The 19267-nt window shown below is 44.1% G+C and overlaps 1 protein-coding gene across 5 annotated transcripts in view; it reads right to left on the minus strand.

Moving 5' to 3' along the window:
- Positions 1-6102, minus strand: part of LOC308285518 (scavenger receptor cysteine-rich type 1 protein M160-like) — a 32331-nt gene extending 26229 nt beyond the window's left edge. The window contains exons 1-4 of one of the 5 annotated variants that reach the window (XM_080726293.1): positions 5800-6102; positions 2338-2587; positions 719-1024; positions 351-638 (exon numbers count right to left, since the gene is read on the minus strand). In XM_080726293.1, the coding sequence (XP_080582419.1) occupies positions 351-638; positions 719-1024; positions 2338-2410 (667 nt within the window). In that variant the 5' untranslated portion in view covers positions 2411-2587; positions 5800-6102. The remainder of the gene's footprint in view (positions 1-350; positions 639-718; positions 1025-2337; positions 2588-5799) is intronic. The other 4 variants (XM_080726292.1, XM_080726291.1, XM_080726290.1 and 1 more) reach the window with 4 other exon arrangements.
- Positions 6103-19267: the final 13165 nt, after the last annotated feature.

Consider the following 19267-nt stretch of genomic DNA (forward strand, 5'->3'; position numbering starts at 1 on the left):
CAGACAGACAGACAGACAGACAGACAGACAGACAGACAGGCAGACATTCTACATTAAACCACTATGGCTGACCTGATCTGACATCACAGCAATGACTCAACCAGCTCAGCAGAAGGATATACATGCCAAAGCGCCCATGTGCACACACTTCTCACTTTTAGGGCGTCTACTTTAGGAAGGTCCTCTAGACTAGCAGTAGGCCCCGGGGCAGACAGAGGACCAAACGGGACAATTATGTATACCTCCACGCTGACTCCGTATAAGAGGGGAGGGACAGACAGACAGACAGACAGACAGAGAAATAAGAGCCTAATGTTAATGTCATGGTTGAATTAATTGTATTAGCCTACCTGAGCAGATCACTTTCAGTCTGGCCTTAGAATAATCCATCGAATACCATCCACACTCCCTCAGTGAAATCTCGGAGCCATCACAGTCATAAGACTCAATAACCCATACTTGATGTGCTTCTTGACTTGCGGAAGTAGTCATAATGACAGAGCCACAGTCTAACTGTCTGCACACTACAGCTGATGATTCCAGGTTCCAGACATCGCCTTTCACCGGTAACCACTGTTTCTCGTGTTTTATCTCCAGTATTCCAGCACAGCGACTGGTTCCTCCAACCAACCTGATATCTGCACAAATATATTATAGTTAGCAATATTACTTCTTTATAGAATGATAATCCAAAATGATATGATAGTTTGTCTTTTACCTGTGCAGGTGAGTCTAACAGCCTTGTCAGAGGAGCAGTTTTTTCTAGTCGAGTCTGAGGTTCTACAGTCCATAAGAACGGTTTCATTTCCTTCACAGTGGAACTCTTTGGTCCACTTTGGAGCCTTCACCTCTCCATAGAACGCCCCCTGGAAGACTGAAGGAGCCCCACAGCCAAGCTCCCTACAGACCACTTCTGCATCCTGCTGGTCAAAGTCACCTTCACACACTGAAACCCACGACTGATCAGACTTCACCTCCACTCTGCCTGAACACACACTGGTCCCATTCACCAACCTGACAAACTCTGAAAAGAGAGGGGGGGGGGGGGGGGGGTCGGGGGAGGGTCGTCATGGTCCACATCCATCCTTCCATTGTCTAATGTAAGACCATGCAACACCAGTCCTAGAGCACTTCCCAAACAGTGGTTCGGGACCGATTTGTGGGTCACAGACCAAAGGGTCACAACTTGAGATTCTTTGGATCCTTCTAATGCAGCAGTGGTTTATCTGGTGCAATACTATTATGACTGTGCTGATTAAATGTACTGTAGATTCTGATGGTTTGTACTTTACTTGAGTATTTTTTTTTATAGGCTACTTATTATTCTTACTTGAGTACGGCCAGATATCTTCTTTATCTTCTTTTTTTAAGAGTACTTTGAGGTTGGCTGTTTTAATTCTTCCCTAAAATGCAATTGGTCACACATCTGCTCTCACACTAGCTGTGGCTTCCCGCTCCGCTCCCAAAATAATCATATTTGAATGGGACCCCAACGAGCACTATAGAGTTGAGGCATTACACTTTGTATAACACGGTTCTGTTGTGAAAACAGCAGATCTACATGACAATTTCTGCATCTAATATTTGACAATTTGGCCAATGTCTAATTTGTCATTTCAGAGGTATTTCTTAGAAATGTGGAGATACCCTCTATACACTTAAACTTTATGTTGGTTTGTTTACCGTCGAGTGAGAAAACAGTGCAGTACATTAAGTTCATCATCTGGTGACCCCCCCCCCCCAAAATCAATCAAACCCAGGCACAGGTTGAGAACCACTGCTCTAAATCAGGGGTTTTCAAAGTGGGTGACGGGGCACCCTGGGGTGCCGTGACGGCAGGCCAGGGGTGCCGCGAGATAATTTGATAATAAACTACGTTATTTTCAGTCAGTTCTAACCAAAATGGCTATTATCTCAACGTTTTCCTCGCATCATAATCACTAAAATATCGTCACTGTCGGGCAGAAACCTTGTATCTCCAAGTTTCAAATGTGTACATCTTTTGGTAAAGCAAAGCCCTGCTTCATCATACAAGACTGTCGCACAAAACTAGTGAAAACAGCCGATCTACAAGCACACAACGCCTCGCGATTGTTGTGTGCTTGTAGATCAGCTGTTTTCACTAGTTTAGTACATTTTATAGATGATAAATACAAAACTGTTTTGGACATACAAGGTTTCCACCCGACAACAACGATATGCTATAAATATAAGGTGCTGGGAGTGAAAATTATAATGTTGGGGTGCCTCGGATTAAAAAAATATTCATGGGGTGCCCTGAGACAAAAAAGTTTGTGAACCACTGCTCTAAATGAGAATGCATAAATGGTTTCTTACCTTCAGCCCTCACGGCGTTCACCCATATGAAAAGGAGACAGCAGTGCGTTATCACCTGCATTTTGTTCTTCATTCAACAGCACATCAGAGTCAGACAACAACTTTGAAACCTTTCAATGAAAGATCTGCTTCATGTGTCCCTCCAGCACTGGACAGGGAGGGAATGAGTGAGTGACCCTGTGGACGTTACCTTACATGACACGAGGTTGTGACACATGGTGACATCAACTGACTGGCTGAGGGAGGAAGACTGTTTCAAACACACAGGCAGGGGAGTAAATATAGGCTGTAATATGGGGCCTTTTCCACCGGCAAAGAACCGGTTCCAGAACCAGTGCCGGTTCAACTTTCTTGGGAACCTTGGTTCGTTCTTGGGAACCGGCTTGCGTTTCCACCAGATTGAACCAGAGCCAAGGATTTGGCTCTGGAACCACAAAAAACAAGGATTTTGTGGTTCCGGTTCCGAACCAACTTTTACGGTTCGGAACCAACTCCAGTTCTCTGTGGAAAAGCTCACCTCTGGTTCATCCCATAGGCGGGAGAAAGAACCAGAACCGGTTCTTTGCCGGTGGAAAAGGCCCCGTAATAGAACAGTGGTTCTCAACCTTTTCAGGCCGTGACCCCCAAAATAATCATATTTTAACTGGGGACCCCCCCACCCTGACGAGCACTAAGAGATGAGGCATCACATTTTGTATAACACGGTTCTATTGTGAAAATAGCCGATCTACATGCTCACAATGCCTTGCAACGCTCGGCTGTTTTCACAATTTCTGCCTCTAATATTTTGAGAAATGTTCAATTTTGTATTTTACAGGTATTAAAAGGGTCTTAAAAGTGTAATTTTAGAATTGTGCAGATACCCTCTATACACTTATACTGTGTGTTGGTTTGTGTACTGTTGAGTGATGAAACAATGTTTCACATTAAGCTTAACATCTGGGAACCCCCCAAAATAATTCCCGACCCACAAGTTGAGAACCACTGTAATAGACTACACAAAGAGTACAACTATTCATACTGATATATTTCGCACAGTAACATACAGTAACCCCACTATAATGATTAAATATAATAGAGAAAATATAAATCTTTATTTGGTACAAATAAGGAATTGTAATTAAACTCATGTGAGCAATGACAGCAATGTATGTGAGCAATGACATACAGTATTAAAGATGTCCCTGTTTGTTGTGTACCTATAAGACCTGACTGACCTGTGCTCCACTTCTGTTGGCCGGTGGCTTAAAGAGGTGAACATATGGGTGAACTCACTCACTTTAAAGGGCTGTCCATACTGTCTCCGACCACCAAACTTTTCGTTGGAAAGTTCAGACTTTCCGATGTGCAGCTTTCCAAACTCTAATTCGGGCTATTAAAAGCTTTTCAGAAGTTGCAAGTGACGTCATGTTGTAGTTGAACCGGACCTTCCCGACGAAAAGTTTGGTGGTCGGAGACAGTATGGACAGCCCTTAAAACAGCACCCTACACTTGGCAAAGCATTCAACTCCACTGAGAAACATAACGTATCAGTATCAAACTAGGGCCCAAATACATTGGTAACAAAGCAGTCCAATCAGTGTACAAACAAATCCCTCACCTTTATGGCAGCCCAACACAAGGAGCACAAGTATAGCTGGGGTTTCTAATAGAGCAACACTGGGGGAGATGGCAACAATAATTAACAATAATAAACAAATAAATAATAAATAAAATGTCAAATCATCAACTTCCGGTTGAGCATGAGAGGGTAGGAGGCACGAGTTGGTGGCTCTCTCTCAAACTTTTATGTTCATCTAATTTCTAGCAGACTATATCCAGCTTTTATGTCGCAAAAGGCTTATTTTAAGATTAGCCCAGACAGACCTGCAACTACCAGGTCGGTCAAAAAAGACAAAATAGCGAAAAAAAACAACAACCCACAGCCACGACCTGAATCAGAGGCAGCAGTGGGGGAGGGGAACCGAACAATGGCTGGAGCCACCGCCGCACCAGGCCAAACAAAGCCGCCGACTGCTGAAGAAGCAAGCCCAGGTTTACAACCTAAAGACCTGGACAACTTGAGAACGGCGATTCAAAAGGACCTGTCCATGACAGTGGACATAGCCCTAGCTACTGCCCTCGCCCCGATTAATGCTACTCTGGCAGCTATTCAGACAAATATCGGCGCACAGAGTGAGCGCATTTCTGAGATGGAGGGAGCTCTCTCAAGCCAAAGTGACAGGGTTGTTAACTTAGAATCGAGTTACAGTCGGCTGAAAACTCAATATGAGCAAACGCTGACTAAGCTGGATACATTGGAAAATCAGTCTAAGCGATCCAATTTAAAAGTAATTGGAATTTCAGAAACAATGGGCAAGACAGACCAGCTAAAGTTCATGACTACTGTATTCAACGAGATCTTTGGAGAACAGTTCTTCTCGCCACCATTAGCACTGGACCGTGCACATCGCCTTGGGAGACTGAATGAGGACGACGCAACGAGGAGAGGACCCCGAGCATTCATAGTTCGGTTCCACTACTTTCAACACAAAGAGCTGGTGATGTCCAAAAGGAACCAGGACCTGACCTTCCGTGGCCAGAAGCTAAGATTCTTCAATGATATCAGCGCCGACCTGTCCAGGAAACGCTCAGCTTTCAACGCCATCATGACCAGCTTCTACAAAAAAGGAGCGTCGGTGAGGCTACAACACCCGTGTCGACTAAGGATAAAGAAAGATGAGCAGGTTTACTTCTTCAACACTGCTGACGAGGCGCAAGCCTTTTATGATTTACAGTGGGGACAGAGCGAGGGACAGACTGAGGGTGAGTGAACCAAAGCATACACAGACACTGCGCAGGAGGCGAGAGAAGAACACGTTATGACTCTACACGAATCACGTTATTATAGGACACAAATCATGCACCCTGGAGACTATCCACGCCTAAGCTGGTTACTATTATTACTAAAGACACACTTCTCCTACTAACAATGTATTGCAAAGTGTAGAACGTCATGTACTGTGCAAGCCTGGTTACTATTCGCCTCCTGCGCCCGTGCGCCGCGCTGCGCACACGTGCACGCGCTGCGTAATCACGCAAGCGCCTCCCGTGCCAACGGAGTGAAGAATGCACACACACACACACACACACACACACACACACACACGGACGCGCGGGCACACACAACAATCTCCATTGAGATAAAGCGGATACAATGAAAAAGGATGAAGCTTTGTACGATGTACTGTATTAATAAGTACTGTATTAATACTATCTGCTTTCTTGCGATGATGATGTTGCCTCACGTTTGATATTTGCTATTGCTCACATACCTATATATAGACACGCATATACGTGGTGCTGGGAGTGAAAATTATAATGTTGGGGTGCCTCGGATTAAAAAAATATTCATGGGGTGCCCTGAGACAAAAAAGTTTGTGAACCACTGCTCTAAATGAGAATGCATAAATGGTTTCTTACCTTCAGCCCTCACGGCGTTCACCCATATGAAAAGGAGACAGCAGTGCGTTATCACCTGCATTTTGTTCTTCATTCAACAGCACATCAGAGTCAGACAACAACTTTGAAACCTTTCAATGAAAGATCTGCTTCATGTGTCCCTCCAGCACTGGACAGGGAGGGAATGAGTGAGTGACCCTGTGGACGTTACCTTACATGACACGAGGTTGTGACACATGGTGACATCAACTGACTGGCTGAGGGAGGAAGACTGTTTCAAACACACAGGCAGGGGAGTAAATATAGGCTGTAATATGGGGCCTTTTCCACCGGCAAAGAACCGGTTCCAGAACCAGTGCCGGTTCAACTTTCTTGGGAACCTTGGTTCGTTCTTGGGAACCGGCTTGCGTTTCCACCAGATTGAACCAGAGCCAAGGATTTGGCTCTGGAACCACAAAAACCAAGGATTTTGTGGTTCTGGTTCCGAACCAAGTTTTACGGTTCGGAACCAACTCCAGTTCTCGGTGGTAAAGCACACCTCTGGTTCATCCCATAGGCGGGAGAAAGAACCAGAACCGGTTCTTTGCCGGTGGAAAAGGCCCCGTAATAGAACAGTGGTTCTCAACCTTTTCAGGCCGTGACCCCCAAAATAATCATATTTTAACTGGGGACCCGGCACCCTGACGAGCACTAAGAGATGAGGCATTCCATTTTGTATAACACGGTTCTATTGTGAAAATAGCCGATCTACATGCTCACAACGCCTTGCAACGCTCGGCTGTTTTCACAATTTCTGCCTCTAATATTTTGAGAAATGTTCAATTTTGTATTTTACAGGTATTAAACGGGTCTTAAAAGTGTCATTTTAAAATTGTGCAGATACCCTCTATACACTTATACTGTGTGTTGGTTTACTGTTGAGTGATGAAACAATGTTTCACATTAATCTTAACATCTGGGAACCCCCCAAAATAATTCCCGACCAACAAGTTGAGAACCACTGTAATAGACTACACAAAGAGTACAACTATTCATACTGATATATTTCGCACAGTAACATACAGTAACCCTGCTATAATGATTAAATATAATAGAGAAAATATAAATCTTTATTTGGTACAAATAAGGAATTAATTAAACTCACACATAGGTGAGCAATGACATACAGTATTAAAGACGTCCCTGTTTGTTGTGTACCTAAGACCTGACTGACCTGTGCTCCACTACTGTTGGCCGGTGGCTTAAAGAGGTGAACATATGGGTGAACTCACTCTCTTTAAAGGGCTGTCCATACTGTCTCCGACCACCGAACTTTTCGGTTGGAAAGTTCATACTTTCCGACGTGCAGCTTTCCAAACTCTAATTCGGGCTATTAAATGCTTTTCAGAAGTTGCAAGTGACGTCATTTTGTAGTTGAACGGGACCTTTCCAACGAAAAGTTTGGTGGTCGGAGACAGCATGGACAGCCCTTAAAACAGCACCCTACACTTGGCAAAGCATTCAACTCCACTGAGCAACAAAACGTATCATGATCAAACTAGGGCCCAATACATTGGTAACAAAGCAGTCCAATCAGTGTACAAACGAATCCCTCACCTTTATGGCAGCCCAACACAAGGAGCACAAGTACAGCTGGGGTTTCTAATAGAGCAACACTGGGGGAGATGGCAACAATAATTAACAATAATAAACAGATAAATAATAAACAAAATGTCAAATCAGCTAACCAGCTCTGCACTCTACTTATCACCAGAAGTCTTACATTGTGGCTGCCGGCCAGCCAACCTGAACTAAAAACCTACAAATCAGCCATCATTACTTCACAAATCGCATATTTGTGTTCTGCCAACCGGTCCCTGAGCCGGCGTATTGTCCTAGCTACACAGAAAACATCTCAGGACAGGTACAAATGAGTCTGTAAATTACAAAGGCAGTATTACAGTTGTTGTACATTAAAGCAGTGTGGACAATTCATACGTTTGTAAGAACCAATTCATACCTTGTAAGCCTTTACAGCCATAAATAGTTGTGTACCAACTTGTCCCGCAGTGTAGGGGCTCATCTAAACGAAAAATCTGAGGAGGCACGGTGAAGTAGTGACGAAAAAATTGCAATCCAGGGCTCTTTGGAGGCCCTGTAATTGGAATGAGTGGACTTGTGAGCTTATAGTAGGATCATTTGTCGTCGTCATCCTAGCATAGAACTAGACTGCACTCTGTCAAGGTGCCAACCAGGGACGTGCTGGCCATTGGGAAAAGCGGGACAACTCCCGAACGTCCGGTTCATTCCAGGCCGGCCATTAGGAAAAATAAAAAAAATTAAATGTCGGCCCTCGTTCCATTTTGGGGTCTGGGCGGCCAACAAAGTTTCAAATTTATAATTTTTTTTCGCAAAGCAAAGCCCTTCTTCATCATACAAGGCCGTTGCACAAAAGTAGTGAAAACAGCAGATCTACAAGCACACAACGCCTCGCGGTGCGAGGCGTTGTGTGCTTGTAGATCGGCTGTTTTAACTAGTTAAGTGTGCCTGCCATGCAATGGCAAAACACTTATTGTAATCCGCCATACTTATATAGTTAGTTAGACTTCCCGCAAATTTCGGCACGTAATAACTGCCGCACGATTTACGCCACCCCCGCAATATATACATCAAAACGTGCGGCTCGGCCGGGAATGTGCTATTACTTTTCTTTCCGATCCGCGTTACCATGGCGACGTGATTCGTAAAAAACTACGCCCAAAAACCCCATAGACTTTGAATGGAGGACTCGAAAAAAAAAAAACAGAAACTTTGGCGCCACATAACTCTGCCATACTTTTGCCTAGCAATGTCATTTAAACTTTAAAATGCACACACAACTTTGGTCTTTTTCCGGCCAATAGAGATGAGCTGTAATTGATTAAGCCCCGCCCCCTCTGTATTCCTATTGGCTGGGCTTTAAACAGCCATAACTCCAGTTCACAGCATGGTACCGTCTTGAAACTTGGTGTCTGGACTTGAATGGCCAATAGGGACTTATTACTTAAGCCCCGCCCCTCTTAAGCCCCGCCCTAACTTCCTATTGGCTGAGCTTTAAACAGCTATATCTCCAGACTCCAGTTTGCAGCATGGTAGGGACTTGAAACTTGGCGTGAGTATTAAGATGGCCAATAGGAATGATCTGTAATTGTTTAAGCCCCGCCCCCTGCCTTCCTATTGCCTGGGCTTTAAACAGCCATAACTCCACTTCCCAACACGTTACTGGTCTCAAACTCGTTGGGTGGTTCCACAGTCCCAACGGCTAACTGCTAATGCTAACTGCTACTTTCGCTAATGCTAAGCTAAAAATGCTAATGCTAACAAATGCTAATGCTAACACCAACTGCTATACAAGGTTGCACACACTTAGCGAGCTGCAGGCACACTTAAAATTTCTTAGAAATTTTCTTTTCTAGTTTAAATCATTTTTAAAATGATAAATACAAAACAAACGGGTTTGGACATACAAGGTTTCCACCCGACAACGACGAAATATAACTCATGTACAGTAATTGGCCCACTGGCTTGTCACTTGTCATGATCCGAAATGGCAAATCTTTGAGTAGCAGCAGCGCTATAGAGAGAGATCTCTCTCTATAGCGCGCAATGAGGGCCTCTCCAACTCTTTTTCCCGGGCTGAATCAGGGGCCCAGCACGTCCCTGGTGCCAACTCGCGCCTTGTGCACTCGTGGCTATCTATGGCCTACTTGAGTGCCAGCAGAGCTCGCAAGTACTGTGTTCTGTGTATCAACCACGTATCTGTCTGCTCAGTGTTATTTATATCAGATCGCACTTGTTGATGGTGGCTTCACCATGAATGCTGGTCCCCAATTGGATAAGGGCGTAAACACAAACAGAACTGATCATTTCAATGCAAGTTTCTCAGTGGTGTTTGATGCACCCGGAAGAAGCAGAATCCAGGTGCATTGTGGGGGAACTGGATCATCTGGAGCAGGCGCCACTGGTAAACAGTAGCCTTAGCAGTTGGCATACGCACGCGCAGTAGCGTTTAACTGCACTCCCAGGTTTGACCACTAGGTTAAGGCTGGTTCAATGCTCTACCGTGGTTCTGGGGGCTTGGTTTCCCCCTGTGCAAGTCATCCTGTGTCGTTTTACAGCACTCTTTTGACTACAGCCTTTCCCAGAAACTGTACACATAAAGGAGGTTTCCCCTGTATGAGTCAGCACGTGTTGTTCTTAGCCACTCTTTTGCAATTGTGAATCCATTTCCTCTACCCAAAGATTTGGGTGGACCAATCAGGGCCCAGCATTGGTCTGGTCTAACCAATCATGTCCAGAGCCATTTTTTTTAACCCACCCCTTGGGAATGAAGATTATGCTCGCGAGTCCAGACTAATATCCAATACGCAGTGAGGAATTAGTATGAGCAACGCCAGGCTAAGATTTTAGTGCATCCTTTCGGCTACAGCCTTTGCCTCAAACTGTACAAGTTAACATTTACTGTATGAGTACAGGGGGTGTGTGATGTGTGATATTAGATTACCCAATTGACCGTGGCCTTTTCCACACACTTTAGAATCAACAATATTTTCCCAGCGTATGAATCGTTGAATGCATTTTCAGATTCCCCTTTCGATTAAACGTTTTGCCACAAACTGTACAACCGAAGCTTTTCTTCCCCGAGTGACTCCTCAGGGAGTGATTTTGTTTTGATGATTTGACAAAGTCCTGGCACAGCTCGTCACTCGTCTCCTTCCACACATCACCGTTTTCAATGTCAAATTCAGAGCAGCCCAGTCATCACTGTCATCGGTATCAGATTCCGAAAAGGGTGAAGAGGAGAGCCGGACATCTATACTTGGTTGTGATGCTGCTTCGCGGTCCTCAGTTTGTGTTTTCATGTGTTCAGTTGAGGTGCTGGCTAGAGGCTCTGTCTCATCATCATCATCTTCACTCTTCACTGCAAGTAATGTCATCGTTGACACCTCCGCCTAGGGGTGGGCGATAAAAAATACAACATCACAATATTTTTCCAAGCTGTATCACGATACACGATCTTATCGCTATTGTTTTTCATGTTGTTTTTTTATGGGTATTTTTCAAGTTATGTAACTGTACAGCCATCTACAAGGTCACACAGACTAAAAGAACAAGGAGTAACAGACCATTTAGACCAGTCGTACGCAAAGTGAGGTCCAGGGACTCTCTGGGTTCCTTTTGAGAGGTCTAAATTTACCCTTACAAGTATGTAAAAAATTAAACCAAATGGAGGGTCCATTTGGTTGCATTTGTGAATTGTCAAGGTTAAGGGGAGACCATGACAATTTAACGTTTGAGAACTACTGATTTAGACCAAAATGCAGGTTTAAATGAATTCTGCAATGAATCTCTGTATTAAAGATGCAGTGCCATGATTTATTTCCCCCCAAAACATGATTATCAGGTATTATGATTATATTAGGAGGAAGATTATTATTATTTTTTTTAAGAGTGTACAGAAAGAGTTAAAATTTGTTTTTTATCTGGCCACACCCACCAGTCATTAAGTATGCCTGGTTGTCAGGTGGGTGGTGACCCAGCTGAAGTTAGCCACACCCACAGTGTTGGGTGAATGGTAAAAGGGGAGGGGATGATTATATGATGTCATTTACTGACTGTTTTTTGATTGGCACTTTTGACCCACAATGGTGTCAGCCTCCAGGAAGAAATACAAAATACAAAGGAATACATAATTGCTCCACACCAGGGGGTCTAATAAAGTACTGTCAACCTCATAGTCACATGAAAACCAGAAAAAGAACAAAACTATGGCACCGCCTCTTTAACAATTCAACAGGATTTGTTTCATACGGCACCCTTGTTGTATCACAATATATATATGTGTCCCAATTTGGCCAAGAGCCAGTCATCTCGGGAAGTGTCATTATTCCCTACAGCCTATATGACGTTTTTTTTTTTTTTCTCTAAAAAGATAATGCCACAACAGCATCTCATAATATCTAGGCTACATTTCACTTAAACGCCAGAGCTTAACTCTGCATGTAAATAAGACTTTTTTTAATTAATGTGAGAGATCGGTACATAATTCTGTTAGTCCTCCCAGTTGATATTAGCTAAAATGCTAACTAGCCAGCCTTTGTTAGCCGTTTGTAGCCAAATGCGGTAATATCGGGACTCCATTACTTTGCGATGCAACCCACAGTATTTATCCCATTAATTTAATGCCACGTGTGTTCCAAATGAACAATTATTAACCACGTAATGTTGTTATAATGATTTAGTGTATTATTTTATTTATTATTCTTCCGTCGTTCACTTCCGCTGTTTCTTCTTCTATGCGGGTGAAAATGATCCGTTCCTGCCTGGAGGCGTCTGTGACGTATGCGTTTGTCTTCCGTGAAGCCTTCCTTTGTCACTGAGTTAGCTTAGCATTGAATAGAAAAGTGTCGTCGTAAACTATCTAGTTCTAACGTTCTAACGTTTTGGACAATAAATTGACAGCCAAGAAAACATGGATGGAATGCAATCGTTCACTCGCCGTCGGAAAGTTGACTTTAGAGTAGACCATTCTGGATGAATGGCTATGAGTGGCTAACGGCTAACGCTAGCTAGCGTTAGCTAGCGCTAGCTGCAGGCTAACGCAGGCATCGTATAAACAAATAAAACGTGACCCAACTCTGTTGCTCTTCTACAAGCTCACAACGCGAGGCGGTTAAGCCTGTAGATTGTGTTTTATTATCAGGTCAGATTATCCTTCTGACTGAAGTCACACAAACACTCATGTAACATGAAGCACTGAGTTAGCTTAGTTAGATGACCAATTTCGATAGGGCACAAGTTCTGGTGTTGCATACGTATATAGAAGCGCATTCCCACAGAGCAACGTGGGACTGGGTGCCCTATAGAATGTTGTGTCACTTCCGGTAGCAATTAGCATAGCTACAGTTATCTATTGTTAGATGTTAGATGTATAACAACATTACGTGGTTAATAATTGTTCATTTGGAACACACGTGACATTGAATGAACGGGATAAATACTGTGGTTTGCATCGCTAAGTAATGGAGTTCCGATATTACCGCATTTGGCTACAAAGGGCTACAGTTACGAAATAATTCACACAGTACAAGGAACAAAGGATTACATTTGGGCATTATGAGAGAGATAGAATAGTAGTTTTAATACTGAGGATAGAACGCCTCGTTTATTGATATACCAGTGGTGGAAAAAATAGCCGATTGAGCTTGTAGATCTGCTATTTTCAAATTACCAAGGTATAAAATAGGGCTAAAGTGGTCCGTGCATGTTTTATAATATTATAATTTATATCTGCAAAGTAATTAGTAACTAAAGTTTTCAAAAATTGTAGTGGAGTAAAAGTACAATATTTGGAACCGAGATGTAGTGGAGTAGAAGTAAAAGTATTGGAAATTGGATTTACTAAAGTAAAGTAGAAATAGCCAAGTTCTCTAAGTTAGAGTGTATGTAAACGTTTGTGTTCTCATGCCAATAAAGCTTTTTGAATTGAATTGTGCCTCTCTACTTCCCCATGTGGCGGAGTCACGTCATTGCAGGTTAGAATTATATTTAAAAGGTAAATATCTCAGAAGCAGTATTTTAGCATGGCATCCTTCTATAAGCCATATCTTCAAAACTGTTGGGTCAATCTCCACAACCAATATATCATTTTTTAGCTATGATCCCCAGCTTTCAAATGAAATGAAAAAACGGAAATGAATAAAAATCCAATGACTAGCCGCCAGTGAGATTGGGACACATATGTCACGTTTTATTTTTTTCCGTTTCAGTGAAATTGAGAACAGGAGCGCTTGTCGTGCAGCACGGGGCGGAACAAGCTGTCGCTTTGATCCACAACAACGTCAACGTAGCGTCGGCAGGAATGATAGCGCCTCACCCCACAGGGGTTAGTGTTAGGCATAGTTTTACAGAGGTTAAGGTTAGGGTTAGAGTTAGGCATAGTAAGCTAATGGCTAAACAGAGCCGAGCTGGGCGAGTAGATAAACAACGAAAGAGGTGTCACAGACGAGTGACGTCAGCGACTGCACAAGTGAATGGCTGTTGTCGCCATCTCATGGTGAATACGCAGAATTACACTGGTGCGCTGATAAGAGACTATCAAGGTGAATTGATCCAGGTGGTGTTAGGGGTGTGTGGTGAACTGCAAAACGAGCGCTCTTACCCCAATCTCACAGAGTTACCCAAACTGACTGTAACATATACAGTATTTTCCGGACTATAAGGCGCACTGGATTATAAGGCGCACTGTCAATGAATGGTCTATTTTCGAACTGTTTTCACATATAAGGCGCACCGGACTATAAGGCGCACATAATAGACGCTACCATTGCGTTATGCATCCAACAGATGGAGCTGTGCTAAAGGGAATGTCAATGTCAAGGAATGATCCATGTATAAGGCGCACTGGACTATAAGGCGCACTGTAGTTTTTTTGAGAAGATTAAAGGCTTTTAAGTGTGCCTTATAGTCCGGAAAATACGGTATACGATATCTCTGAAAAGGCACATCGTGGTGACACTGTATCGTCTCAACCATAATTTATCACCATATCGCCCATCCCTACCTCAGCCTCTCCTGGTGTTTGCAGGAGCTCCTCCTCCCATTCCTCGCCAACCTGTGGGGTCTCTGCTGGTTCCTCCCGGGCCAGACTGGAGTTCCTCTCCGGCTGTTCAGGGGAAACCTCCTCCTTACACACAGCCAGGAAGACTAAGGGGAAAAAAAAAACATGAAGTAAGAGAGAAGCGTTTAACGTTGGGACATACATTTTCTTTTTCTCAGACAAAAGCTAAAGCTAAGCTGCTGGCTATTAGGGATGTTAAGATGGGTCGAAGGTCGATTCTTTGATTTGTTGCTCCTGTCGAAATCGAAAATGTATCATTAATTATTTGGATTACCCAAAAAATTATAATAATGACATGTTCAAAATAAATGTATGATAAATGTTAATGTTTTTCAAAATTGCCATTTAAAAATGTAAAAACACTAGAGGGTCGCGGCCCTTCGGGCCGCTCACATCTAGTTAAAAAAATAAATAAAAAAATAATAAATAAAAAAGTTTAAAAAAAAAAAGTTAAAAAAAAAAAAAAAGTTTAAAAAAAAAAAAAAAAAAAAAAAGTTTAAAAAAAAAAAATGTTTTGGGGGGGAACTATTGTGGCGGAACTATTGTGCCGCACCACGTTTCCGGTCGGACATATTTGACCGCCGGACGCACTTCTCGGAGGGGCTGCGCTCTCTAGGGGCTGTGTGTGTGTGTGTGTGTGTGTGTGTGTGTGTTCTGCCTACGACCCCCTCGGTTGAAATTGGATCCGCCGGTCCCATAGCTGGGAATACGAGCAAATCACCGGTCACCATGGCAACGGGGGGCCAATGATAGAGTTATGGGCGGTATTCCTTACCACTACCACGACTACCTATGCGACTACCTATGAGTTGGAGTGGATGTAAAGGGGGCGTGAACGGCCATGGAAGTGGGATGCGGCAATAGGAGGAATGTAATAATAGATATAAATGTTTTCCAAATGGGAGAGGAGCTGCACACGACCGTGTGCGTGCTGAGTTGTTATGTTTATGTCGTACTTGGGCATGCTTGAAAGCCAGCTTGCAAATGTCAGCTTCACATAGGAGTGCAGTGTGGGATGATTTTTAGCTATTCAAAAATAGCAGATTTACAAGCTCGCAGCACGGCTTGTAGATCTGCTATGTTTGTAAATCTTTGAATATATATATTTTTTCAAAGCAAACTTTTGTAACTCAAATCTTCTGCTCTCAAATCAGCAAGTGCCATGTTTTTATTTTCTAGATAGTCAGTGTTTCGACATATTTCGATTGTCAGGACATTGTTATAACAATCATTAGACTCAGAGCAATAACCCAGCTATCTCCCAGACTCCCTATACCCAGTCAAAGTTCAGATTTTAACCCATTCTGGACGGGTACACATTAAAGTGTATTACCCCCCCAGGCCGGGAACACTTTTTAGTGTATTACAGTATGTACAGTATGTAGTACAGTAATTTTTGAAAAAGATATTTTAAGTGTTTCAGATTGTTTTCTATGAAAGCCAAAGGTGTAAGGCTATCAAATAGTTTTGGAATGTTGTTTCTAACTGCTACAGAGGCTGAGTAATACGTTTTCCAGAAAAACGGTGGGTAATTTTCAAATCGGACTTATGGCTTCATTCAAATCGGATTTAGGCCTAAATGGGTAATGAATGTAGAAGAATTGTGTGCATGATGTTGCTGTAAATTAGGTGACTTAATTGAACTGACCACATTTAACACACAAATCAAGAATCAAGGCGTGCTGTTCAACGTACATCGTCACCAACCTGGATCCTGGGGAGCGGCGAGGTGAGCGGAGGAGACGGAGGCCGCGACGACCGACCGGGCCTCGGCGAGCGCCAGCTGTCTCCGCTGCAGCTCCAGTTTCTCCCTCTTGACGCTCAGCATCTCCCGCTGCAGGGCGTTGGAGCGCTGGAGGTGGGCCTCGATCCTCCGCAGCACCGCCAGCTTCTCCCTCTCGGAGGCCACCAGGGCGGCGCTGCAGGTGCAGCGCGCCAGCGAGGGCCTGGTGCGGGGGGCCCTGGTGGGGCGACGCGGCAGCGGTGGAGCGCTGTCCGGATCCGGCATGCTGCCATTGCAGCCGGGGACCGGGGAGGCGGACCGCGCTGCCGAGGCCCAGCTCGCTGACGGTTGTTCGTGGTCGCCTTGCCGCTCTGCCGCGGCCCCATTCGCGGGTGACCCTTCTTGTAGGGCTGTCACGATATGACATTTTACATGACGATTAATTGTCACTCAAATGATTGCGATTAACGATTTAATTGTGTTTTTGTCGTTGATAATTACATTTCTGTTTGGCTTGTAGGCTTTGAAGTTGCACATGGCAGATATGACACATAACCTAAATATACAAAGAAATTACTGACATATTTGACAACTTTCTACTTAAAAAATAACATTGGTAGTTGAAATAGCCGATCTACAAGCTCACAACGTGTCGCATCGTGACGCGTTGTGAGCATGTAGATCTGCTATTTCCACTCTTTCTGAAAATGTTTATCAAAGTATGAAAATTTTTCAACATTCACGATTTTGACGATTATTACAAAATATTTTGCGATTATGTCAAATAATTACGATTAGACGATTATGTAATAATTGTGACAGCCCTACCTTCTTGGTCGTCCGCTGAGAGCCCCGCCCCATCTCCCCCAACATGTCTATCCCACCGTTGACCCACGCGACCGTTGCGTCGCCGACGATGGCGATGACCCTCTCCTCGTCGGCGGTGAGGCAGGTCTTGTCCGGTTCACCGCTGCTGCCGCCAGCGGCCCGGCCCCTGATGTTCGCCGCCTTTATTCTCGTGAGGCTGGCCAAGTCCTGCCACTTCTTCCTGACGCCCTTCCAGTGGCGCAGGCCGCAGGGACTGGAGGGGGCCATGGCCCTGGCGATGGCCTGGGGCCGAAGAAGATATTATATTATCATGATTGATTATTGCGACCGTAGGTCGCATTTACTACCAAAACCTCCACGGGCTGTCTGTGAGTGAGTCAGTCAGTCACACTTTTGCCCTGCTCATATCTCCACAACCGTTGCCCCCATCCATGCCTAATTTTGCACACACACTCCTTGACTGCCAAACTACAACCTCCAAGGACCCCCGGAGCCCCAGGGACCCCCAGGTCCCTGGGGGACCCCCAGATGTAAAAAATGACCAAATGTGATCACACGTCACACGTCACACTTTTTCCCTGCTTATATCTCCGCACCCGGTGACCCGATCCATGCCAGATTTTACACACACACTCCTTGCCTGCACACATTTTACACACACACTCTACAACCTCCAAGGACCCCCGGAGCCCCAGGGACCCCCAGATGTAAAAAATGACCAAATGTGCAAAAATGACCAAATGACCACCCCAACGGGGCTGCTCACGGGGAATTCCCGGGGACCACCGGCTCCTGGTGCTCCAGAAGGGATGCAAAAGTGGTGGCCCCCCCAGTGGAGGACCCCCTGCCACTGCAGCGCACATAAAATGCCGTAACTCGGGCTAGGAGCGTCCGGGAGAGCCGGGGCCGGTAGCTATTCGTCCGCCAAGGCAACGCGGAGACCCCACCCCTCATTTCTCACATGGCCCTATTCTAGCGCCACCTTCAGGCCGATTTTTAAAACACATTTTTGGACACTGCTCCTACAGTTTTTGCCCTAAAATCACGAATATCACTACACAGCACGTCTACACTCATGTCATCAACATGGATCAGGAAGATTTGGGAAAAACACATTTTTGCCCTATTTGTGGAGATAAGCCACCTACGGTCGCTTATCTCCCGATTAGGGAGTCTTACTGGTAGGGGTGGGCGATATGGTGATAATTATCGTTGAGACGATACAATGTCTCCATGATATGCCTTTTCAGAGGTATCGTATATATCGTGATACAATTGAGGGAGCCTTGTAAAAAGTCCTGTTTAATCGTTAATACAGAGATTCATTGCAGAATTCAATTAAACCTGCATTTTGGTCAAAATCATCAGCTCGAACTTTAAAATGTCAAGGTCTCTAACTCTGACTCAAATGAAACCAAATGGACCATTTGGTTTCATTTGTATACTGTCAGAGTTACATACTTGTAAAGTTCACGTTAGACCTCGCAAAAGGAACCCAGAGAGTCTAGTATTGTCAAGTAATTTGAAAAAATAACCATAAAAACCAACGTGAAAAAGAATCGTGATAAAATCGTGTATCGTGATACAGCTGGGGAAAATATTGTGATATTGTATTTTTCCATATCGCCCACCCCTAATTGATTATGTGTGACGTTAATAACAGTAGATATTATATTAGCACGATTGATTATGTGTGACGTTGGTAACTGTAGATTATGCCGTATCATACATTAAAGATTACATGATGTACTGTAAGAGTCAAGATGTCTTTCCTAGGTCTGATAGATATTGTTAAGGCACAGCTTGTCCTTGTAATGCCAGTATAACTATGGTCTGATTTCCTTTGCTTAGAGCAGAATCACTGTACCACAGGCCTGTGGTACTCCTATGTACACAATCACCTGTACAGTCATTGTATGAAACCTCCACCACCACCTTATGTTTTTACCTCTGACACTTCTTTATTTATAGTGCGAGGCGTTAAGGGGAGCAAATGCAATTTTTGTACAAATTTGTCTTAAAGCGCCACATTTTGCACAGATGTAGCCCAGGGCATGCTCTGATGATTTAGCTAGGGCGCCAGAGTTTGCGACCTTCGGGGTCGCCACAGCGGCCAAGTCAAGTTGGGCTCCCATCGACTTTCTATACAGGAGGAAAATACCCAGAAATGGCCCACAAAACTGTGATTAGTGATGAAAAGTGATCGTTTTCTGGGGCCATTTGTAGCCCAAGGAATGTTTTTTTGTGCAAAACAAATGCTTGCAATGGATTCAGCATCATGACAAACTCCTAGTTAGACC

Source organism: Nannobrachium achirus (genome assembly GCF_963921795.1).
Source record: "Nannobrachium achirus genome assembly, chromosome: 5".
Lineage (NCBI taxonomy): Eukaryota > Metazoa > Chordata > Actinopteri > Myctophiformes > Myctophidae > Nannobrachium > Nannobrachium achirus.